This window comes from Thermobia domestica, chromosome 11 (assembly GCF_964235325.1).
Source record: "Thermobia domestica chromosome 11, izTheDome1.hap1.1, whole genome shotgun sequence".
Taxonomy (NCBI): domain Eukaryota; kingdom Metazoa; phylum Arthropoda; class Insecta; order Zygentoma; family Lepismatidae; genus Thermobia; species Thermobia domestica.
The window spans coordinates 69,070,591-69,097,400 of NC_137464.1; the positions used below are offsets into that span (position 1 = coordinate 69,070,591).

The 26,810-nt window shown below is 31.7% G+C and overlaps 1 protein-coding gene across 1 annotated transcript in view; it reads right to left on the reverse strand.

Moving 5' to 3' along the window:
• LOC145664153 (myrosinase 1-like) overlaps positions 1-22,377 on the reverse strand; it is a 34,413-nt gene extending 12,036 nt beyond the window's left edge. The window contains exons 1-6 of the mRNA XM_081730554.1: positions 22,203-22,377; positions 15,039-15,172; positions 13,325-13,459; positions 11,650-11,775; positions 9,517-9,700; positions 1,718-1,812 (exon numbers count right to left, since the gene is read on the reverse strand). Of these exons, the coding sequence (XP_081586680.1) occupies positions 1,718-1,812; positions 9,517-9,700; positions 11,650-11,775; positions 13,325-13,459; positions 15,039-15,172; positions 22,203-22,350 (822 nt within the window). The 5' untranslated portion in view covers positions 22,351-22,377. The remainder of the gene's footprint in view (positions 1-1,717; positions 1,813-9,516; positions 9,701-11,649; positions 11,776-13,324; positions 13,460-15,038; positions 15,173-22,202) is intronic.
• Between the last annotated feature and the right edge of the window lie 4,433 nt (positions 22,378-26,810).

The window sequence follows — 26,810 nt, forward strand, 5'->3', positions numbered from 1 at the left end:
AACTTGAAAAATAAATAAAAACCAGCAGCTTTCTTGGAAATAAAACTAAGTTTTTTACACTGCTTTCTGGCCTGGGAAATTTTAAGTTTTTGCAAATTCATGTTTAATAAAAATTTCATTACGTCCCACCTTCCTGTTTCCAATATAATACGGGATGAACATTTAATTACTGCATGTAAAAGGTCCATAATCAAAGATAATTGATCATTTGATAAGAAAGAAAAAGGGCACATTGGTACATGCATTGGGTGTTATATTTCCAACGATTTGTTTGTACAGCTATTACAGTAATGCTCGACGATAAAAATGATTTCGTACATAGTTTAATACTGTTACCAGTAATTGTTTTGAAAACATTATTACATTTCATGGAACAAAATTATCATTTTTACGATTTAGCATAAACTAAAATTCCATCTAGTAAAACGTTTCAGAAGCTAAGAAGATATTTTATTTAAGAACATGCGGAACAATTACGTTTATATCGTGCTACGTATTTTGTACATACAATTTGAGGGCAGAAAGCTAAAATGCTTTCTACCTGTTTTCTATTTTAAGTAGATTAACACGATATAACTATAAAGAAAGAAGAACTTCTGTGAAAAAAGAACTTCTACTACTATGTTAAACTAATTTTACACCCAAAATATCAGTTCATTGCTTTAATTTTGTAAACTGAATCTACAGTTAATTCTAATGGAATATCTGAAGTTCACAGTAATGTGAACGGAGAACAAGACGCAAACAAAATTTTATAACAGAATAAAGATGGTTTTGATATTCGTTGTTTGGTGTATAGTACTTTTTTTTTTTTTTTTTTTTTTTGTCTATGAGTTTCAATTTAGGCTACCCCTGTGTAAAAAGGTAAATGAAGCTTTTCTGCTGCCTTGATTCTCTTTATGACCTTACCATTACCATAGATGCTTTAAATCTATTATTCTTAGTAATTAGTATGCTCTGCACATAAACCTGTTTGCTTTATCAAGTAAACAACTATCATTTATGTTATGCTTGATTCTTCTTCTATGAATAGCTTTTCTTTCTGTAATTGCACCCAAATTATACGAAGACACACACATATATAAGCTTTGAACAGTTCTACGAAACATATATTTATAAACATTAAAAAACAAAGCACCCAGAAACATTGTAAAAATATTAAAATAAACTCTAGTTGACTCTTCTGACCACGGATTATAACCAAATAAGTTGTAAGACTTTTATTCTTCGATTATACTTCTAACTAAAAATTTTAATAACGTCCAGAGTCACATATGATAAGATGTAGACTATAACTTCCAGATACTTGATAAGGGCGGTTATTCAACCAAAATGATACTTGCGATATGTTGGGTTGCATAACATACATTTACTGGCAAGTAACGCAAATCCAGCATTGTATTAGTTTTGAAAACTAATCAAGATAGCCAGCTCTGGCCTAAACATAAAATTCACAAGTATTGGAAATTTCTAAATTGTAAAATCTACTACAGGAAAATAATGTGATACTGGAATAAGAAAATAATGAAATCCAATGAAGAAATGTATCGTTTTTCTATTTTTTAAAAAAGCCAGTTTTCTACAGAAAAACCTACATCTCACCGCAAAAACGACTTTGTTTGTGTTTCTAGTCGTACGTACTAGTTTTTGAAATCTACAGTGTTAAGGAAAATCTAATTTTGAATTATATATTAAATAAAATTAGAATTATCATTACCCTAAATTGTAGCGCATTTTCAGCTGCTTGGATGTCTCCTGAGGAATTAGTCTTGGGTACGTACCATCCACAGTCAAGAGTAATTCCTAATTGACCTAAGAAAAAGAAACAAAAGAAGTTAAATTAGTTTACAAAACGAAATAATGAGATAAGCAGGATTCAGTCTGTAAGTTTAAATTAAGTTAATTCAATTTTCAATCTAATCTTTAGCAACTGAAAGATATTAAAAGATATCAGGATATCAATTATTTTGACCTACAATGTACTGAATAGTATTGGGGGTAAACTATTTTGATTGTAAAGCTATATATACGTCAGCAAGAAGGAAATATATAGTTAAGTGTACAAAGAAAAGTGTACAATGTGTTATACAAAGAAAAAGAAGTTTCTGAAACTATAACTGATTATTTTGATGAACTTTAAAGTTTAATTATAGCTCATATCACTATGCAATTCCTGTAATTATGCACCTGTAAATAAGTAATTAAAGGCATCACTCTACTTATTGATTTTTGTAATTCCTGAATTTTTAGTGTTCCAAGATTTCAATTCTCTCCTAGAGTCTTGGTTACGGCGGTTTAAAACAGGAAAAAAAAAAAAAAAGAAAAAGAATAGGAACATCAAGGAATTAAAAGGAACGGACTTACCAAGAAAAGAGCTGTTGTACAAAAAACATATCCAGTGCACCAGTGATCTCCAAATGAGATAACGCGAACTAAAATATGGCGGAATCAATTTGGGCGCCTTTCCTGTTCCTTGTTGGAAGATTTACATCTCATGTTGTTATTTTTATTGTCATGCCAATGCTGTGATACATTTTGTAATACAATGCCATGCCAAAGATGTAATTTACAGAACTTTCACAGCATTGGCATGGAAATAAATACAACAACATGAGTTGGCAACTTCCAACAAGGAACAGGAAAGGCGTGTTTTTTTTATAAAACACAGCTCATCTCTTGGTAAGTCCGTTCCTTTTTATTCTTTGATGTTTCTATTCTTTTTCTTCCTATTTTAAACCTCCGTGACCAAGACTCCAGGGGAGAGTCGATAGTTCGGAACTCTAAAAATTGAGGAATTACAGAAATCTGTAAGTAGAACGACAGAATTCCTGAGGGGTTTTTGCAATGTCTTAATTAAAGGCAATCCACTGTAAATACGCATTAAATTTAATTGACTGGATATTGGAAACATTAAAATTATAACACGATAGTTTTACCTGACCAATATATAACTCTACCTGACCATCGTGCTTTTGGACACGACAATATTTATACAACCTTCCTTCGCAATACAGAAGCGTCAATTGCTTATCCCGTGGCTTTTTTTATTTAATAGATGTTTTATGGAAGGTTTTTTCCCCAACTTTGTAAACAGGTTAACATTATTCCAATCTATAAATCTGGCACTAAAACTTATGTATGTTCCTATAGACCCATTTCTCTTCTCTCTCCGTTGTCAATTCTTTACGAGAAAATCATTAAGGACAGACTTTACAATCTCACAGTCCCTTATTTGAACATTGCACAGCATGGCTTCCTGCAACAGAAATCATGCCTCACCAACCTATCAGAATTTCTTATGCTATAAACTGTATTTCAGAAACCTCTCAACTGGATGTAATATACTTAGATTTCTCCAAAGCTTTCGACAAAATTGACACCCATATGCTTCTTTACAAGCTATCCAACAGATTTAATCTTCATGGAAAATTCTTGTCTTAACAACTAAAGGATTATTTTACTAATCGTATGCAATGTGTTCTTATACCAGATGCTTCATCCAAATTTGTCCCAGTTCTTCCTAGAGTTCCCCTGGGTAGTCTTCTAGGACCACTGCTATTTCTTCTTTTACATGGATGATCTCCCTTCCTTCCTCTCTTTACCATCTACGAACATTCTTCTCTTTGCTGATGATTGTAAAATTTTCCATAAAATCTCTACCATAGATAATGCTCTACTACTTCAACAAATTCTTACTAAACTTACGGACTGGTGTACGACTTTGAATTTAAAACTAAACCCTCAAAAATGTTGTACTCTTAGTATTTCTTTGAAGAAAAATAAAGTTTATCACAAATATTGTATTAATAACAGTCCTATCGAAAGAGTCGCTACACATAAAGATCTCGGAGTATTGTTTCATGAGAAACTTACATTTGCTGATCACATTACCTTTACTGTTAAGAGTGCTATGAGAATACTAGATATGCTTTAGAGATTTATTGAAATTCGCTATCTCAAATCACTTAGTATTTTCTTCAAAGCTTTTCTATCTCCTAAAATCGAATATTGCTCACCGATATGGAATATGGCCTGTGCTTCAAACTTATCCCGTTTTGATTCTATCCTTAACTTTTTTCTTGCCATTGTCAAACAAAGAGTACATTCAGTGCGTAGTCTTAATAAAACAGAGCTCCTAAACAAACTCAATACTCAGACTCCACTTACTCGACGTATGGTAGCAAACTTGCTGTTTTTCCATAAAATTATCAATGGAAAAATTAACTCTGAATTGTTGGTCTCCGTTGTCAATTTTCGCGTACCTTCTCCCTTTCTCGCAGTCATACATTACTTACATATGTAACGCCCAGATTATCAATTATACAATGTTCCCTATATTTCAGGTTGGCATCATTGTATAATAGTTTGTCAGATGTTGATATTTTTGACTCTGAAAATCATTTTAAAAACAAGTTAAAGTCTCTGTAAATATGGTTCATGTTCTATGTATATAATTTTTTTTTGTAATTTTTTTTATTTTGTATTTTTCCTTCTTTCTTTTTTGTTATTTCTTATATGCGTTGTTACATTGTTTCAGTGTAAAATTGACATTGATCTGTGTCTAAAATATTTGTAAATAAACAAATAAATAATTCAATAATAAATTCTGAAATTATAATAAAAAATAACCTTAAATTCAAATCTAACTCATTGATGTCTTCTGTTAAATCAAAATTTTTCATTTCTTATTTTATTTATATTTCTTTCTACTCCTTCTATAACGTCTTCTTACTTTATTTTCTACTTTAGAGATTTCCCTATTCGTTCAAAATATGCTTCCCTATTTTTTTCTATTCATATCTTCAAAATTATTTTTTTATTTCACTAGTTTACTTTTCTGTTAGGAGCTAATGAATTAATTATTTCATTATTAATCATCACTGTGATCACTGTGTCTTAAAATGTACTATTATTTCTAAATATTTTCAGAAAGAGAGTCATCTTGAATATTTAAAAAAAAAAAAAAAAAAAAAAGATTCAAATTTTAGGAACCAGAGTAGTCCGGTGCCATTTAGAAACAAAATTTTGATGGATGAAATTGACAAGACTTTCCGACTATCTGATTTATCTGTTATCTTTTCTATTAGTTCATTGTATATTTTGAGATAAAAAATAATAAGAAAAGTAAAAATGCAAGCTATTATTTTAATAGTAAGTTTAAAACAGGAATATATATATATATATGTGTGTGTTTTCGTTTTTATTTTCCTGTTATGTACTTGAGTAATTTTTTAAAACAAATTTTCTTATTATGAAAGGTGTTCACAGAGACATCTCTAGATATAAAAAAAAAAAACATAATTTTATGTTTCCATCTCATTAATTTAAATAATAATCTTAATAATAATAATATCCATTTTAATATTGATGACATAGGCGTTTCATGAAAGTAAGCAATGGGATGACAGTGCTACTAAAAATTGAACATGCTCTGTTAGAAAGAAGTTGTAATAGTGTATGGTTGTTTGTGTATGGTGATTATTTACTGGAATATAAGTTTAGAAAGTTAGTAGGAGGGTTCGAAGATACAAGATGACATAAAGGATCTTGTGAATTTAGTGTTATGTGAGTTTTAGCAATTTTACATATTTCTGTAAATTATTTATTCATTTAATTTCACCATATTTCATCAGCTTATAAATTATGTTTAATTTATTAATGAAAAACATTTCCATAATAGTCAAGATTTACTTAATAACAAGGGAAACTTACGCCTAAAGAACAAGAAAGAAGAAGCTTTTAGAAGGTAACTAAATATGCTTTAGAAACAAACCCACGCATTATGAAAACATTGCTAATTGTTATAACATCATCTACTTATCAGAACTTTAACTACTAAAACATATAATCAACTATTAACACGTATTATAATTAATCACCTAGTCAATTTCTCCTCGAATATTTCTAGTGTGATACTTGGACACTGATTCTCACGGCCATACAATGACTTAAATCCTTTCTCACAACACAAGATTTATGTTGCTTTTTCGTATCTCAACAGAATTTAATATTTTGCGGTATTTATGGTTATCTGCCTTTGCTCTTATTATTTTATTATATACATAATATATGTATGCATGTCCTAGAATCGTGCACTACCTATTTACTTTACCGTTTTTAATTGTATTTTAAGTTTTCCATCGTGTGGTTTCTTCTTAATCTGCACGTAGTCCTAATGGGTAAAGTAAATAGATAGTGCAAAATCCTATGATATACATACATACATACATACACGTATTCTATATATATTAAATAATAAGAGCAGCCTATGTAACATATTGGTAAAGACAGGCAACCAAAACTACCGAAAAAGACGTAATATTATTAAATTATCGCCTTTGAGGCACAAAAAATAGTATAAAGATGGTGTTGATGAAAAGAATTTCAGTCATTATGCTCTACCGACAATGATTGTTCGAGTGTCTCACACGAAATATTAAAAGAAGAATTACCTGAAGAACAATAATAGGTGAATAATTTAAAATATTATAATGTGTTCCGTACGATCGACAAGTAATTATTAAGAATTATATAAATAATTTAATTATATGTCTAATTAAAGTTAAAAAGGTAAGAAACAAATCTTGTTTGCAAATGGCGTATAGAATCAACTATAACCTTGTTCAAACTTCAGACGCTATTCAAATCATAACTGAATAAACTTAATTTGAGAGATGGTACATATAATTGATCAGTGAGTCAACTAAGAACATATCCCTGTTAAAATTCTTATGTAGTAGACATGGATCTGTATCCACGACTTTAAATAACGCTTTTATAGGTGTTAAATTAAGGAACAGATAATTTAATGATGTTAAGTTCATATCAGAAATGAAAAGAGATGATAAGAATAATAAAGTGATTACAAGAGGAGAAATGTGTTTTGATGTTAATGTAGCTAAGCATCAATCTAACTACTATAAGAAAATTAAAAGAAGTATTGAAACTACTGCAAAGACGTATACAGTATACAGTGTTATTTATAAAATTTCACAGCTGTTCCTTTTCATTGTTTTTATTACAGAGTTATGTTTTATAGATATAGCGCCAACATATCCAGGCGCACCCAGGGTTTTTTGTTGGGGGAGCGGGTCCAATACTATGAGGCATTACATCTATAGAGTATTGAACGGGTATTATTCTGCATCCGAAAAGACTATAAGTAATTATAAAATACTTCCACCTATATTTTCAGAGAAAAAAAAATGATAGAACTAGAATGAATCTATAAGAGAAAGAGTACAGATGAAGTGTAAGGTCAAATTTTCATGTTAAAGCAATCATTTCTCTGTTAAACAATCATAGTTTTATTGAGAAAATGTGCAGATGTATGTTGAGTTACGAAGTTGTATTTTCGGGGAGTACGGACTTTGTGGATGCGCTCCTGAGCTCATCGCATTTATATGGGAAAATGCAAGCCACTCTTTTCTATTTCGCAGAGTAATCAAAAAAGTCAACACTACTCAGTCTCTTATGCTAAAATGTATTCTTATTTTCGTTATTCAAATTCTAATCTCCGCACTTTTAGTTAGGAGATCATGCTATTAGGACTTATAAGATTGTAAGGTTATTATAGCCGTTCGTCCGCTCGTTATTCCACTTGATAACTTTTGAACGAAATCAAATTTGTGAATTCCGTTTTCTTTCTAATAGATCACTAGAGCGATTATTTCGGCGGCCGGGATCATTAATGCAGTCAATTCGTTCATCTTTTCACGAGTAACGATGAATTTAACGGTGGCTTTTTATATCTGACGCTCCATACATGGAAATATTTGCTGATGTTAGAATTTTAAGGCAAGATAATTTTTGAGGATAAAAGTGTTTCGAGGTTAATAGATTTTTACGTTGAACCAAACAAAATATATTAATGAGGTTAACTCCTCACATACTTGGGAATGACAGTTTATATAGAGCCTAGAAAATTGTTGCTGTTTAATCTGATGCCAAACAGATGTGCTACTCAGAGGTTGAAAGATTTCCCTTGTAAACCTCAAAAAATATTGGTGACTTAGAATCTCACATACTTGGGATATGAGTGGTATATAAAACCTAGAATATCGTTGTTGTTTGAACTTGTACAAAACAGATATGCTTTCCAGAGGTTAACAGATTTTTGGATAAACCTAAAAAAATATTGCCTTATATAGTTGGGATATAAGAGGCTATATGAAGCCTAGAATATTGCAATGTCCCCTCATACTGAAAGCATCCCGTATTAGTGAATAAAACCACGTACTTCGGCACAAACACCAGCAAGTAGCCGAGGAATGCCGTCACACCGGATGAACACGAAGGGGACACAAAGAAATACGAAGAGGATCACTTCAACCGAAGACTAGCTATAAAAACGGACAATTCGAGGCAAAAGTCATCTGTTGTTAACTGGTCATATCCTCACGTATCTCTACAAGCTACAACTGGAGGAAGAGACTCCTCTAATCCTACTTCTGAGCTGCAACGGGCAAGAATTTCCTTTAGATCCAGCTGCAACGGACAGGATCATTCTTAACCGACAAACCTCAAACCTTCGAGCTCAACGGACAGGAGCTCCAATTATAGAGGAAAGAACTTTTAAAGACTAATTTATTTGTAATCTTGTGTGTACAAACTGTATAAACATCTTTTATAATAATAAAAAAATGGCGAGATAAAACCTGTGTAGGGTTACTCTACCGAATATTATAGTATTGTCGTTATTTAAATGATATTAAACAGATGTGCTTCCCAGAAGTTGAAATATTTTTCGTTAAACTTCAAAAAATATTGGTGAGGATAAAATCTTACATACTTGGGATATGGGAGTTCATATAAAGCCTAGAGTGTTGTTGTTTGACGTCAGTTCAACTTCAAATTTAAAATTTTTTGGTAGCATAAATTCGTTCATAAATATAAATTTCGTGTGGTATTCTATGGTGTCTTTACTAGTTTGTTTTATAACTGATAATCCAATTATAGTCACAAAAAATGTACTTTGGTATTCTGTAAATATATAAAAGAATATCCATCGTTACACGGTTTCCAAAATTTTAAAATTAACACTTTTTTTTTTTAGAAAATCAAATTTACATTTTTTAAATTTTAATTTTCGAGAGGACATTTTCGAAAACATATCATAAAATCTTTGAAATAATTTTCTAAACTCAACAACTCTATCGCCATTAAGTCTAGGGCTCAAAACTTAAAAATTCTAATTACAATACAAAATTAATATGTGATATTTTTTCTAACCTCGTATGAGTGATTTCAAGTAACAAAAAAAAAAAAAAAAAAAAAGTGTTGAAATCTGAGTATTTCAAATATAATGAAGATAATCACTGTGATGAGTTTACTTGGGATGACCCATAGTTAGATAAGCAACAAAGCAAATTCAAACATGATTTGAACTGTATACTTCTCGTAAATCAATCTTAACTCGTGTTATATGTTCATTCATATTTCCTATAATACGAATAATTCTCATCCAGTGTTCTGTGTAATTCTGAACAGTCGGTAAACTTTATAATTAATCCTTACCATTCTGTGTTGGTTTGAACTCTTCGTTGTACATATGATATACTTTGGCGTGGGATTTAAGAACAGTATGAGCACAGAAGTATTCTCCAACACCATGAGAATCAACTCCAGGAACGCTACCTGAACTGCCATAACCTCCTGTACACTGACCCCATGGTTCATTGAATGTTATCCAGTATTTCACCTTCATTAAAATTAAAAAGTAAAAAGATTAGAAATAAAAAACAACAAACAGGATATGATTTATTATTTCTCTAAATTACCCTAATGAAACTAATCTTTTGAATTACCTTGACTATTACAGAGCCATCGATTGATATTCATATCTCAATGTAATTGTAACATATTATTTAAAGTCAGCTTAAATAAAACGGAGCGGTGTTCTCACTTGTAGGATTCGATCTCCAGTAGGGGTATACGTTAAGCTTAGATCCACAACTGATATGTGTCTGTGCAGAAGTGGAATGTGAAACTCCGCATAAATAAAGAATCAAGTAAGAAAAGTTCAATAGATGTATATATTAGTACATCCCTAAAATTGGTTAAAGTCCTCCAGTCGATTCCAAATTAGCTTTTAGAATGTAGTGATACAAGTATCATGACTAAACAACTGCGAATGCTTGACTCTTGCCAATTGGAGACAACTGCAATCGTTAAGAGAGTAAATCTCTTTGGTTATAGTAGTCAATGAGATTGACTTCTAAGTAATTTATAGAACTCATGAACTTGGATACAAACTTTATCATGAGACCCAGAGCGATATTGTTCAATAGATTATTATATTTATATAAACTTTAAGAGAATAGACTGACAAAAAATTCTAATTCATGCAAAGTGCTAAATTTTTATCTCCTTTCTCTAAGTAATGTCGCTAGCTGGACTACAAATGAGAATTTTCTTTACATAAGTTATTTATTAGAGAGTAGGCTTTCAACTGTATGTTTGCACAACATCAGATCTACTTATGTAACTGAAACAAATAGATATATCAAAACCGAATAACTAAAACAATCTTTAATAATATTAATTGTATATTAAACATTTAAAAACTGTTAGTATTTGAAAGCTGCTATCTATGCATAACGTATTGCCAAATTTACAAAAGGGTTGCAGACTCATATGCGTCATGCTGGTTAATAGAGTAATATCTTGTACTTAAATTCATTTGCTTATTCTAAAGTTGTTTGCTCGTGCCTCTACAAACGGATAAGTGACTTTAGCAGTGTAGACACATTAATTCTCTTTGGTTCTTTGTGCGTTAATAGATCCAAAATTGAACTACACGTCGCACATGGACGAAAATTTTATGATCATTTATCAGACACGATTCAGTAAGTAGATGAAATTTCATTCATTTTTAAAAGTTTGTGTAATAAAATATTTTTGAACTGTATATTAAGTTTTATGCTGATTTTTTTTATTTTGGGAATAATTCTTGCTCGACAAGACACTTGCTGCAAGTGAAGATACAGGAACATAATACTGTCGAAAAGTAAAAGACAGAGAGTTTCATTATTTCTTTGAAGAGCTGTTTAACGACATAATACGATGATAACTTGTTTCTGAACATCCATTATACAAGCTTTAGAACAAGATGAAACACTGTTTCTTCAAATCAACACCTAGCTGGGAGCTCTATCAGATCGTTTGGCTTGAAGCAGAAATATCATTTAATTCGTTAATTTTGGCATGATAGATTGAATTAATACGATCCTAGTTGTATATACCAGACCACATTTAATTTTTTCCCTTATAGAAATACAAATCGTACCTATCGACTACAAAAAATATACATAATTTGTTTGTATATTAACATACTGCCTCAAGTAGACAAATGCTGGTAGTTCTATTATAGTCATTTATGTAGTTCTTCACTAGTAAGTGTTCAGTCTAGAGGTGTACACAGTTCTAAGTATTTTCTTTATTACTTTCTTTCTTAAGTCTTATTTTTTTAACAAAGATGTTTTCTTAATTTTTGTTGTTTGTTCAGAATTATTGTTACCAATTTGGTAATGAAAAGTTTTGTCTTCATTCCAGCATTAACTATGAAGAACATTACAGGTTAACTGGTAACTGATATTTTTTTTCTTTCAAGGAACAGTTAATTTCATTATTATCTATTAGAATACTTACTCTGTCTCCGAAATTCTCAAAAGCAACTCTGGCGTAATCTGCAAAGTAATCTATGAGAACAGGGTTTGGCCATCCTCCGAAGTTCTCTTGGAGTGGCTGCGGTAAATCACCGTGATAAAGCGTCACCTGTCAATGAAAGATAAATATAAGAATTTATTTTGCTGTGAGACTTTGGTAAAATAAATAAATAATTACATCAAGGATTCAAAATTATTGCACATAAATAAGTTGCAAAACCTTTTTATTTTTTTTATTATAATTTCTTTTTGTGAATTTTAATATATTTTATAGTGTAGGCAAAGGGACAACGACAAAATTAAAAAGTATAATTTCTTTAGCTGTCTATCAATGTTTTTGTACACAATGAAAATTACCTTGAAAATGAAACCAAAATTCAATTACTCTCTTCTTAGTTTCAGTGTATTTAATTTCGATGATTCGCGATCTGCTACCTTCATCAGAAAAATAAGAAGAATGGCTTAATGCTTTATCTTAACAGAGAAAAAATTAAATACAGGAAATTTCTCGTTCATCTATACGGCGGGGAAAAATTATCATTACAATTTAATATTTGTTTCAAGTACTTTTCTTATCAGAGTCGTCAGATCATGTGATGCTGTAAATAAACTATTTGGAAAGATTGTAGAATTTTCACTATGGAATAAATAAATGTTACTATGCAATTTCCTAATGATGTGGTATAGTAATAAAACTAATATTATCTTAAGAATGTCATTCTTTAAGTTAGTTACTTTTATCTCTGTTCATTTTTCTTGTATGTATGTATGTATGTACGTATAGTCAGCTACAAAAGTTATTTCCGTTTGCTAAAATTTACTTTGGGAATAATGGTGGAACCTACACCGTTTCACAAAGTTTCAAGATCGGAACACACAGAAAATTACATTTTTTTTTTAATTTACCGAAAATTGTATTCAAATTATCTTTCCATTTGGAAGTAATTTACGAAACTAATTTCGTCATACGGAAATAACTTTTGTCGCTGACTGTACATTGAACGAGTTGGAGATGTGTTTATGAGATGATTTATACACATAGGCAGACTTCGCAATTCTTGGATTTTGTGTTTGTACTAAGATGTTTTGAGTGCCTAATGAGGTTGAGTCTTCGTGTGCAGATTACCTGACATGTTCCTTTATTTTGATCTTTATGTTTCATTTAGTTATCTTAGTGCAAATGCCTTTGAATTTACAGGTAACCTCAAAAGGTTTTGGAAAACCCAAAATTAACTTATAGAATAAATAGATAAAACTAAGAAGAGGAATGGTTCAATTTTGCTGAGTGTCATTACATGGAGTATCACTGAAGCTACAACTTATAACGTAATTTTCCGTTATAGAGTTTCCCCAAACGTCATATAGCATTAGTTTTGAAAAGGACGCTAAATTCCAAATCAACCAATCGACTAATAACTATGACAGAAATAACTAATAACTGTAATATAAACTGTAATAACTAATAACTGTAATAGAAATTAACTGTAACAACTAAATTGTATTCTTTCTATAATAATTTATTACCATATTTTGGTATTAATTGCAATTATATTACGTTACGATAGTATCGCAATTATTAAAAGAAAAATAATACAGTTATGTTTTACTTTAATAAAATATATACAATAGTAATCATAAATGGAAAGAGAATCACGTACCATAGCTTCAATTCCATTACTTGTAAGCTCATTAATGAGATGATTGTAATAATCTATTCCTTTCTGATTGATAACAGTGATGTCTCCAGTTGGCAGGATCCTCGACCAAGATAAAGAGAAACGATAGAAGTCAGCCTAAACAAAGTAATCGGAATTTAAGTTTCTCCAGTAAAAGGTTTAGATTTATTCAAGAACAGATTAAATTCATTAGTATTTTCATCTAAATTACTAGTTGATTTCTCATAATTGAATATGAAGTACAGTAACATTTTAGGTGCTCAATTAATGCTCAAAAACTGCTAATGCAATAATGTTCAAATTTCATAAATATATATTTCATTAACAACCCTATAATTTGGCTAGTAACATATAGAAAAGGTGATGAACGTTCCTCCTATTGAGTATTTCATTTACTATTAAAATGGAAAGGATTTTCATGAAACTGTGAATCACTATGTACATAGGAGGTTAATTTATACATATGACATTACATTATTTCCAAATGTTTAGATGCGAATAAGCAGCAGCATAGGGATGGAAGAACAAGAACGATTTCTTTAAATGAATTTACAGGGAAGTAATTCGTGGGTCCTTACACCGTGGGTCCCTAGTATTCCGTGGGTCCTTACACCACGTTAACAGAATGCATTACTAGCAGTGATTATGTGGACATTTTATGAGACCACATGCATTCTATGATTCAAGAGTTATTTTCAGCCAAAGCGACAACGAGTCAATTTACACTGGTCATTCCCTACATTAGGGATACAGGACACAACGATCGTTTTCAGCGCTAAAGGGAGTAAGGAATTATTTAAATTTACCACATAACAGAGTAGGATTAATTTACTCTCTGTAATGTAATAGAGTCAGAATTCAGAAATAATCTGTGAACAATCAACCATTCCTTTGTAGAAGAGAAAGAGTTCGTCGAATGGCAATGTAATCTTGCAATTATACCTGTAAAAACTACAAAGTGTAAAAGAAGTATAATTCGTGCTTGCCTATTTATTTCTAAGTCTGATTCTCTACTTTTTTAAATTGAAGTACGTTAAACAAATAAAAACTAAAAATAAAGTTTGCTTTCTTATTAAGTGGTCGAAAAGGGGTCCTGACTTCATTATTTTAGGTAGGAACATTGGGTTTCTAAGTTTATGGTTGTCAATACTATTGAACACCTGTGCTTGTGCAAGACGTACCATTCAGTCTTATCAATTAGAGCAATTCAACAAGAAAAGAAAAATCCAACGTTAGACAACTGTATTTTGTCTCGTAGTGAGGATTATTAACAGGACCTATGTGACATAATTTGTATGAAAGGGCCAACGTTGAAAGTTATTTGTTGTCCCATCGCAAGGCGTTTTGTGTACTATTATTGGGAAGTCGTTCATAAGTTATAGTTGTCGCAACATGTTTTAGAACGTTATCTCGTTCCATTGGCCAATATTTCCCATCATTGTACCAATCTGCTTCTGGGATAATAAAAAGAAAAACACATAAAATTGCAAAGCTTCATTTTATATAAAAATTACTTATGCTTGCTCTCGAAGGAGTTAAAGAACCTGAAGTTTAGCATACTGAAGCTTGCTCATTTGCAATCAACAGTTATATTAAACTTGGGGCTCTACTTTCAAAACACTTATTGCTGTTTCCCATTCTCAGTCACAAATACTCACTACAATACAGATATTTTTCTTGTTTACTATTATCTTACCCCAATTTCCGTCAAAGCTTGCACATCCTCCCTGTAGAGGTGATAAGAATCGCAAGCTATATCTGCTGTTTGATTGTTGGTTACGAAATTAGGCCTTGTGCTAATGGCTCTATCCCAAACGTTCTCGCCTTTTCCTAAAAGCAAATTAAAAGCAATATATTATTATGTATCACACAGAAAAAGATTGTTATATTTTTCTGATACTTATCTGATTTTCTGTACCCAAAAGATGGTTTAACAGATCCATTCATAGGCGTTACAACAAACTTTTGCAAACGAATTTCATCAAACATACATAAATGCATTGAGTTATTTTAGTAATTGGCATATAATTGTAAATACGATTAGTTTGAGTAGCGTTTCGACACAAGTAATGTCTACTTTTTTTCAGTATGTTTCGGTGTAGTTGTGCAGTTTCACAACCTACATTTTTCTGATTATGTTGCCAATTTCTGAATCACAAACTTCCCAAAACCATATTAAATTGTCCAAGTATAGTTTGAAAGTGACTAGGATCTATGGTTGACATTGAGTGATATAATATATTGAATTAGCTTGCTCAACCTTCAGTTTTATGCTGCAAATTGTGACATGTGACAAGCTTTTCTGCTTATTAAAATGCACAACATTTTCTAAAACACAGAAATATGTAACTTCAGTTAGAACACAGTGGGTGTGTGTGTCCTATAATAATAAAAAATGCGTATATTTGCTTCGAGTATTGGAATTACAGAATTTGAACGACTCGACATACTCAATTCCAAACTCCTATATCACTATTTAAAATAAGTAGTCCAAGGAAGAACTCACATAAGGAAGTGTCATGCGACTAGTTCTGAAATGTACGATATATATGAAGATGAGTAGGGTGACTCACTGGTAGAATCTCATCTTTGTTACTATATATCTTAGGTCCAATAACATGACATATTGACTTGTGGTGGATGACATTTCTGTGAGCTTTACTGGTATTTTCTCGTTTCCGTCCACTTTTTTTTTTTTTTTTGTTTCACTATATATTCGATAATAATCATTAATTTACAATCATTTTTGTTTTATGAGAAATAATATAGGATTATATTTTCCTACTTAAGATTAGATTTAATTCCATTCCATTCCAATTTCAAATAGCAAAACAATTTGTGAAAAACTGTTATCATTTATAATTATATCAATAAATATTTAACGTTACTTCTGTAAGGCAGCCATAGGTCCGTGAGATGTAGCGGTACACAGTTTGAGAACGGCTCATTTAATCTAACAGATTATACTTTGTTTTAAAAATGTCTGTTTGCACTTAATATAATTTCTTACACATGATGGTTATACGAAACTAGAAGTACAATGTTCATGAGCATTGTAATAAGTAGAATACAGATATATATATATATATATATATATATATATATATATATATATATATATATATATTAGGGTCTCCCTTATATAAGGTAATTTCGTGTTACGATACGCACACCCGCGAAATGTATTATGTGACCGTAATTACGCATTAGTGAAATAGCAGCTCCCTACGAGAAAGTTAACCCGTGCCGACTTGATGACAGTCATGAAATGACCTTTCCACATTATAATATAATTTAGAATGTCCAATCGTGATAACAGAGAAACCAAAAGAGACAGAAAAACGAAACTTTGCACGAAGCAACTAGCGAAAAAACACCTGCTTGTGTACTGACGAACATCCCCGGATGAACAGTGTTGCCAACCCATGAAAAAAATATGTTTTTGTAAATCGAATGATCTAATTTGGATATCATCATTGGAAGCAACAATGAAAATAAAGTCAAAAAAGATGGTAAACGAAGATCAGTGTTGCAAACTTTTCGAGAAATAAAGTGAAACTTTTCGAGAAGCTATCTCTTTTGTCTTTATTTTCATTGTTGCTTCCAATGATGATATCCAATTTAGGCCATTCGATTTACAAAAACAATTTTCTCCTGGGTTGGCAACACTGTTCATCAGGTGATTCATCAATACACGGGCAGGTTCCTGCTTTTTCTAGTTGCTTCGTGAAAAGTTTCGTTTCTCTACCTCTTTTGGTTTCTCCGTTATCATGATTGGACATTCTAAATTATATTATAATGTGGAAACGTCATTTCATGACTTTATCGTCACGTCGGCACAGGTTAACGTTCTCGTAGGGAGCTGCTATTTCATTACTATAACTATATATATATACTATTAGTCCTATATATAGTAATATATACTATCCTATACTTTATCATCTGGCATTCAGGTATGCCAGGTAGGTCAGTAAAAAGTCCAACTTTCTGGTTACGAATGATAACTGAATGATAAGGAAATTTTAATGATTTCACGTAACTCTAATTTAGTTTCCATAATGACAACACTAAAGAAAAGCCACACCAAAATGAAAAGGATAAGTCTAAAATACAAATGAGTGAAGCTAGAAACACTGTTGTTTTAAGTAATATCGTGAAATACATACAATCTTACATTCCTTAAAACAAGAGCTATTGTGCGTTGAACCCAAATTAAACTTAGATCTGTTATCATATCTGCCAACCTTCTTACGGCAATGTTGACAGTTTTTTTTTCTTCAAGTTCACTGGATCCAAAGAAAATACACACTCATAGAAACTTTTGGTCTGATACAATCAATGAGGATAGTAATATATATTAGAATAGACTGAAAAAGTTCAATTTTTTTTCAAGTCGTAATATCGCGGAAAAGTTGAGAATTGGGGAGAGTATACAGGAGTAAAAAAATAAATAAAATCAGTTGATATCTTTCAGTCGCACATGTGCTCTAAAGTTTGTCGAAATTTGGAAAAGAATCACATTTCTACGATATTCTTTTTATCCTACTTTCATTCATAGGTATTCTGTCTTTATTGGCAGGTCACTTGCCGCAGCTGAGAAGCTTCCATGCTCCACGGTACTCCGCCAACTTCTTCGTCTTCGCGTATGATCTTTCTGTTTTTATATCATCCATTAATTGCAATCTCCTTCGCCCCCTCCCTCTCTTTCCCGCCACCATACCCTCTAGGACGTCTCTTCTTAGGTAATGCCCCAACCAGTTTCTCTTCCTCTTCCTAATAATGTCTAAAAGTGTTCTTTTCTCACCCACCATTTCTAACACTCTCTCATTTGTTTTCCGCTCGACCCAACTAATTCTTTCCATTCTTCTCCACACCCACATTTCGAAGGCTTCCAGTCGATTTTCATCACCTTTACGTAATGTCCACGTTTCCGCTCCATACAGTACAACACTCCACACGAAGCATTTTATGAGTCTTTTTCTCAACTCTTTATTCAAGGTCCCACAAAACAGACTTTTCTTCCTCCTAAAGGCTTTTTTCGCCATCCCTATCCTTGCTTTTATTTCACGTTCGCACTTCATGTTATTACTAAGAATACTACCCAGATATCGAAAATTATTCACTTGTTCTATTTTCTCCCCTCCTACTTTTATATTTGACACAGACCCCTTCGTTCCAATCACCATGGCTTTTGTCTTTCTAACATTTATTTTCATCTCATATTCTTCAAAGCCCTTCCTCATTTTTCTAACATGTTATTTATTTTCTTTTCATATTCTGCAAGAAGCGCCATATCGTCTGCAAATCTTATGCATCTAATCATCCTACCTCCTACCGAAATGCCATCATCATCATGTAGGCTCTTTTTCACTATCTCTTCTAGATAGACATTAAATAGTGTTGGCGAGAGGCAGCATCCTTGTCCCCTTCCCCTTCCAATTGCACTCTCTTCCGTCAGTTCTTCCTCTATCCTAACACTTACTTGTTAGTTCATGTATAAGTTTCTTATGAGTCTTCTATCTTTCCATTCCAACCCTATCTTCGTTAGAACTCCCAACAACAATTCCTAATTCACGCGGTCAAAAGCCTTTTCTAGATCAATAGATACAACATACATCTCTTTCCCTTTTCTATAAATCTTTCACCGATCGCCCTTAATAATTCAATTGCATCTCTTGTGCCCTTGCCTCTTCTGAACCCGAACTGCTCCTCCTCAACATCTTTATTTGTTCTTTCGTATATCCTTCTGTTCAGTATTCGGAGCAGAATTTTAGCTGCATGAGATATGAGACTAATGGTTCTATAATCCTCACATCTCTTTGGGTTCGATTTCTTAGCCATCGGTATCATGATCTTAGCCAATTATCCTATTAATGGTCTAAAATAATTTGTTTTTAAACATTTAAATTTGTATTCAATAAAGAAAAAAACATGTAAGTTGTTTGTATTTTTTTCCCTTTGAACTGTGATCTACCTTTATTTGTAAATTATTTTCTAAAATTTCATTAACTTTGAAGACAATGCGCGACCGGACGATGTTAATGGATTTAAATAATATTTAAACATTATTTTCTGAGAATCTAATACATAAGAATTTGAGCTATTACATTCGGGAAAAGACTAATTTAAAAATGTTAAACATTATTGTAAAAATATGATTGTTTTCAAATTTCGACAAACTTTAGAATACATGCGTGCCTGGAACATATTAATCAATTTAATTTCTTTTTCTTTTTATTGTTACCTCTTTTTCGTCTCCCTAAGTCGCCACTTTTCCGCGGTATTGAAAAAAATGAATTTTTCGGCTCACTTTAATATATATTTCAATATATTATATCCTCGTTGATTGTATCAGATCAAAAGTTTCTGTAAGTGTGTTTTCCTCAGTCATAGTGAACTCAAACATCACAGAATTGTCAACATTGCAGTAAGAGGCTTGGCTGATATGAGAACAGATCTCAAGGTCAGAAGTCAATTCGGCTAAGGTACAATAGTTCTTGTTTTAAGGAGTTGTTGTACTTAATCGTGTTACATATGTAATTGATCCCCTGTGTATATGGAACAAATGGCAATATCTTAACACTACTTTTTCTATGCACACCTACTAAAAAAAATGAAAGTTAACTTCTAATAAGTGTCTTTAAATCTAAATACCTAGATAGAAAAATGTTTTCAACTAACAAATAGTTCTTGGTAAAAATTCGGAAAATTACAAAAAAAAAAAAAAAAACTACTTTTAATTTCGCTAAAGGGTAGGATAAATTTAATGGCAAGGATTAGATTTAAGAGGCCCCATGACCATAAAATTAAAATACTATTAATTTGACAGTAATTATGTGATATCTTCAAATGGATAAAAGATAATCGAAAAGTAGAAGAAGACTAGACCTCGCTAGACTATATTATTTTACATGAGATATCGTTATCACGACTCACTTATCTGCAGATTGAACAGTGTTTTGTTCAATCTCTTTGTATAGCCTATATTGAAAAACAACTGTACTATTTTTCAGTATGGAAAAACAAATAAACATGAAACTTATACTGTATTTATGGTTTTCAAGACATGGAACCTTGATTTAGATATGTCACCTGCAATCAAACAAATAAATACTCTACATCATTGATCTCTAGAAAAACTGCATTAATGCAGCAGATCTGATAGTTTGAGTTCTTTTATATCACCGGGTCTGTATGGGACTCCGACTTTATCTGGCTCTCTGGGTCTATCCGGGTCCCATCGACTCTGAAAGGCGACACCTAAACTTGGAAGACTCGGACAAAAATCATGACCCAAATGACTCTTGATCTGTTTCAACGCACTAGTACGTACCTTCGAATTTATTCTTTAAAATTCTTGTTTTGGAAATTTAGACATAAGTTACAATACTCTCTTTCATTATAATACTGATAAGTAAAAACAAAATATAATTTCTTTGGAAGTTTCGATGGTTCTGTTCGTCGCTAGACCACTTAGCCTCATGGTTAACGCTCTCGACTTGAATGTCGAAGATTCAGAGTTTAAACTTGGATGCATTAAAAAATCATTAATGAGTATTGTGGGGTCTTTCGCTTCAGAGAGAAACGATTGCACTGCAAAGTGGGTTATAGTTTAATTTACTTCAGATATATTTACGACTCAATATTTACGACGAATAGTGTTTGACCAGGAATGAACGTAGTGCGGAAGATATACACAATTTTAGATCACAAACAGAGAGGGGGAAATAACAAGGTCAATACTATTTTTTTTCATAGATATCCATGTAGCTAGAAAATTAAAAATACATGAGTCTGCAAGAAGAGAAAACGAAGACGAAGATAGGGAGAGAGAGGAGAAGAGAGGGGAAGATGAATTATGGAAGTATATAGCACATTTCATAGCGTTTACCTCTCTCTTTCTTTTCTCTACTCTCTGAGTTTTCCACCTATTATTTCCTAATTATTACTACCTAGGTATGAAAAAAAGTTCATGTAACTTTTCGACATGAGGTATGTGTTACTACTCAAGCTTTAAACGAATTATCTTCAAGAATTATTACATTTTCGAGGATGCTGATCTTGTTTCTTTCAGGTTTCACAACTAAGAATTCCTCTTTTGCTAATTCAGAAAGAAGTATTAGCTTCATGCTTAGATGCTGTACAACGAACTACAGCCCTAACATTGATAGATTGTATAATCTGCAGGTTAAGATGAAACCCATTCAAATATATTAATAATAATAAACTAAAAGAAATATCAAAATGTTATAAAGATACCATTAAGAAATATGTATAGGTTGATATGGACAATAGTCCGTATCGTATGATATCATTATCTTGTATGGCCAGATCTAAACATCTATGTTGTGAAGTTGTGTGGCCAGACATGCATAAATATGTTTGTTTAAGTAGCAAAGAATATAATATGTAAGAAGCCATTAATAGTGAATGTATCTTCAATTATAAAGAAGTAGTTTTTGTAAAAATAGAGAGGTAAATGCAAAAAAAAAAAAATCTTCGGAAAATACATCAGTTTAAATATATTTTATCTTGAGTGTTATCACTGAACATTTAGTGAGTAAATTACCTTTTAGTTGCAGAAATTATAATATAACGAACTTAGGGCAAAATATAGATGTTATAATGTTGTTAGGAGATAATTGTCCCTCAGGAAAAGTTTTGACAGGACATTGATTTCCCGGAATAAAGTTTTTGTGTGTTTTGATCCAATTTAAGCCTTATTCTTGTAGTTTAAGTTTTACGCTAAAGTAAATTGACAATAATTCTCACATATTCTTAATTTCCTATCCTTTAGTTGGGAACTTTCAGGAAAACGTTACAATTTTATGCTGGGAAAATATGGTAGCATTATACTTACCATCTTCATGGGTAGCTCCTTCTATTTGATAAGCTGAAGTAGCTGCTCCGAAGACAAAACCATCAGGGAAAGTATCGTAGTAAAAGTCATCATTTTGCCCCACACTCAACTGTACTACAAGTAAACTAATGATGCCTAGCAACAACATCCTGGCTGAAGACCTTCTTACTTAAGATACCAATCGCTAGTAATTTGTTAATTTTGTTCCTTTAATAGTATATAAATCATATCTCAAAAGCGTTATCTTATGCTCCATTGATAATACTGGGAGTTATGTTATTATTGTTGCTGAGAGGGAAAATTTATTTTTGGTAACTTGATTAAGGTGACTAGATTCTGATATATGTCGTTTCCTCCCTAAATAATATAAGATTCAGACTTTGATCTCCTTCGTCAAATTTAAACCTAGGTAAGGCACCTGTTGTAAATTTCCTTCTGTTACCAAAGATTGATTTCTGCAATTGTTTTGATAATGCTGCTGTTTGTTTACCACTTTTCACTTTATGTTTTGTGGAAGTACACGTTGACGTGCTTAGTAACCCTATCTATCTATCTATCTAACTATATATATATATATATATATATATATATATATATATATATATATATATATATATATATATATATATATATATATATATATATGGGTCATCAAAGCCGGATCAAGGATTTTCTGAGGGGGGTGCACCAAATAATTGCCAGTACATTTGAATTAAATTTGAGGTTTTTAAATGCCTTTGTGCATCTGTGGTGTGAATGAGGAGTTGCCTTGAAAATGCTGAGTATATGCTCTCGATGAATCCTGTTCCTTCAAGCTTCAGAAAATTGACTGAAACTATTGATTTTGCAAAATTCACTGCTAGCTTCTTATTTTAGGTAGTGCATATTTACAACGAAGGGGGTGCACGTGCGCCTTTGTACCCCCCTAAATCCGACCCTGTGAATCACTCCATGTCAAATCACCTAGAGCAATGTGCTTCAATGTCTCAGATTTTTTCATTTTTTTTAATACTTAAATACCAATGAAATTAGGCTAAATTATTTTTTTCCGATTTTTTGGATGGGAAATGGATCGATCAGGAAGAAAGTTTTAAAAAATGTGAATTTGGCGCCAATTTCACTTTCATCACTCAGCATCATAAAACTAAAATTACCATATTCCTTATTTTTCAAATTATTGAGGTCATCCAGGTGTCAAATGAAAATTTAAGTTTTGCTCTTTCAGTGGATCTTAACAGACCTTGCAAAAGATTACACCGTCAAACATTAATGGACATACAAAGAAAATTTTAGAGCTTTGTACAAATTGTGCCATTGCTCAAAAGTTACAACTATAAAACTTTTGAAACTTTGTACTTCATCTTAACATGTATATGGTATGGTTAAAAAATGAAAAGGGTGTTCTTTGTATTTTTGTAATTATTATTTTTTGTATTTTACATGTACGGAAATATACAATTTTAAGTTTTGTTACAAATTGTGTCATTGCTCGTAAGTTACAACTAGGAAAAATTTAAAGCTTCTTTTTAGAATCTTTTCAGCACATACATGATATGGTTAAAAAAATAAAAAAAACGTGCTTTTGGTATTTTTGTAATTATTATTTTTGTACGTCAAAATGCAATTCATGAAACGCTCTAAGCCTTCTATATTCTACTGGCCAGAAAATGAAGACTTTTGTTGGATACCTTTTAAAAATATCATCTGGAAAGTTCCTGTTCCATCTCTTACAAGCCAATCAGCCCGAACTTACGCAACTGAAAGCAAAATTTAAAAAAGACATCATATCATCAATGAAAACAATGAGTTGTGAAATATAGGACATACATTTTTTATGTAAATCTATGTAGTATTCTAAGAAATATTACTGGTATGTATGTTTATTGTTTTCATCTATGTACATTAGTCTTTTTTTTATACATAGGTTTTGTAATAATCACTCAACCCCTTACAGCGCTAGGCCTATATTTTCCATTCACAAAATCACAAAATTATTACAAAAAGTCCTCCCTTTTTGTTATTTAATCATACCAAGTAAATGCAAACTAACCCTATAAAAAGTTACAAAAGTTTGATAGTTGTAATCAATGGTACAATTGGGGAAAAAAGAAAGTCATAGTTAAAGTACAAAAATATAACATTATGGTAATACAAAACTACACATTACACCAGTTTTATTTTTAAGCATACCTAATATTTACTAAGATGATCATTTGAAAAAGTTTTAAAGTGTGACAGTTGTCACTTCACAATAGGGTCAGACGAATATTTTCGGAATCGGAAATTTCACTTTCACTAATCCAAAATGACAGATATTAGTGTTAAATCCACAGTTTTCGCGGTTTCTGAGATCAATGGTGATACTTCCAGTAACGATGACTTGTAAATTCAGCTACCAATGTATGCGGATCGGGGGTCAGCGAGGGGGGTAGGGGCGATACCGAGACATGAAAAAATAGCCCAAAATAACCGATATTAGTGTCAAATCCATAGTTTTCGCGGTCGCTGAAATGGATGGTGGTACTCCAACAGGCATTGGCTTCCTTATAGAGTCCCCATGCAAAAAAAATGGGTGTATTCAGCTAGTCTAATATAAATAAAATAAAGGGTTTGTTTGTCTGTCTCTCTCTGTCTGTGTGTGGCCTGGGGAACAGACAAGTGGACCGAGAGTTATCAAATTTGGGTCACGGGCATCTTGGTCCAGTCCCCAGACCAAGGCCAAGCGTTTTCTTCAAATTTCGAACCAGGGGATCTTAGGGAAGGTGTTTAGCGGGACATGTAAAAGTAGTAGAAAATGTGTCGAATAGTAGAATATTAGTGTCGAAATTTTTCTGACTTTACTTTCCAGAATACGGAAAGTAAAAATTCTGGAATTTCCCATCATTTCTTCATAGGAAAGGCATAATCTGTTAACAACAGTAGGACTGTATATTTCTATACATTTAAAATACAAATAATAATAATAATAATAATAATAATAATAATAATAATAATAATAATAATAATAATAATAACTGCAAAAATACGAAAAGCGCCCTTTTTATTTTTTAGCCATATTATGTATGTGCTAAGATAATTCTATAAAAGAAGTTTCAAAAGTTTCATAGTTGTAACTTACGAGAAATGACACAATTTGTAACAAAACTTAAAATTGTATATTTCCGTACATGTAAAATACAACAACAACAACAACAACAATAATAATAATAATAATAATAATAATAATAATAATAATAATAATAATAATAATAATAATAATAATAATAATAATAATAATAATAATAATAATTACAAAAATACAAAGAAACATCCTTTTTATTTTTTAACCGTGTTAAGATGAATGTACAAACAAAGTTTCAAAAGTTTTATAGTTGTAACTTTTGAGCAATGGCAGAATTTGTAAAAAAAAAAAAAAAAGCTTTGTATGCCCATTAATGTTTGACAGTGTAATCTTTTGCAAGGTTTCTTAGAAACTACTGAAAGAGCAAATCTTAAGTTTTCAATTGACACCTGGATGAGCCCAATAATTTGAAAAATAAGGAAAGCATGGTAATTTTAGTTCCATGACGCTAAGTGCCGGGAAGTGAAATTGACGCCAAATTCACATTTTTCAAAACTTTCTCCCCGGCCTATTTCTCATCCAAATTGGAAAAAAAATAATTTAGCATAATTTAATTGGTATTTAGGTATGAAAACAATTGAAGAGAATCTGAGAAATTGAAGCACGGTCATGTTTTAAAATTAGGTGATTTGACATGGAATGACCCATATATACATATATATGTAAAGGGTGTTTCAAAGCAACACCAACAAAGTTTGAGAGGTGATTCCTGACACCAAGATAAGACAAAAAGTATAGACCAACCTGGGCGCACAAATGCTTGCATTCTGAGTTATAGGAAACATGATAAATGAATTTAAAGGTCTATAGCTCCAAAACTATGGGAACTACCGTAGGCGGGTCAAGACTTCACTGAGGAACTAATATGTGCTCTATGCAAATATTCAAGTTTCAAAGTCCTGTGGTACTTCCGCAACAACTTTTATAAAGGTAGTTGGTGAGTACTTCAAATTATATGCCTGTAGCCAAACTCCCTCTATAAAAATTGTTGCGTGAGTATTTTAGGATTCTGAATACTTTTTTTAATTTTTTTTTTTTTTTGAAGAACTTGAAACACTGCATTTACTTTGAAACATTAGTACATCGTGTAGTGGTGACAATAAAAATGGCTAAGAGTTAAACTTGAATGCACTACTAAGGTTCGTATTCCACCTTAAATAATAAGCCCAGGTAGGGGTGCCCATCTTCACAAGGGTTGGGCGCAAGCTCCTAAATTTACCTTTCTTCGTAAATTTACTATTCTGTCCCTCATATGTACCTATCTTCTCCAAAATTTACCAATTTCCACTTTGATTGTATCTTTTTTAATAATTAAAAAAGTAAACCCCTCACATAACCTGCTGATGGGCGCAACCTGTACCTCAAATCCTACACGTGGACAGCCCTAGATCCACGCCTAATATAGCCTTCCAATCTGTTTTCATAAATTATGCTGCCGCGTAGGAGTATACGCATATGCCTGGTCTGGATTTGTTTATCGGTTGGAG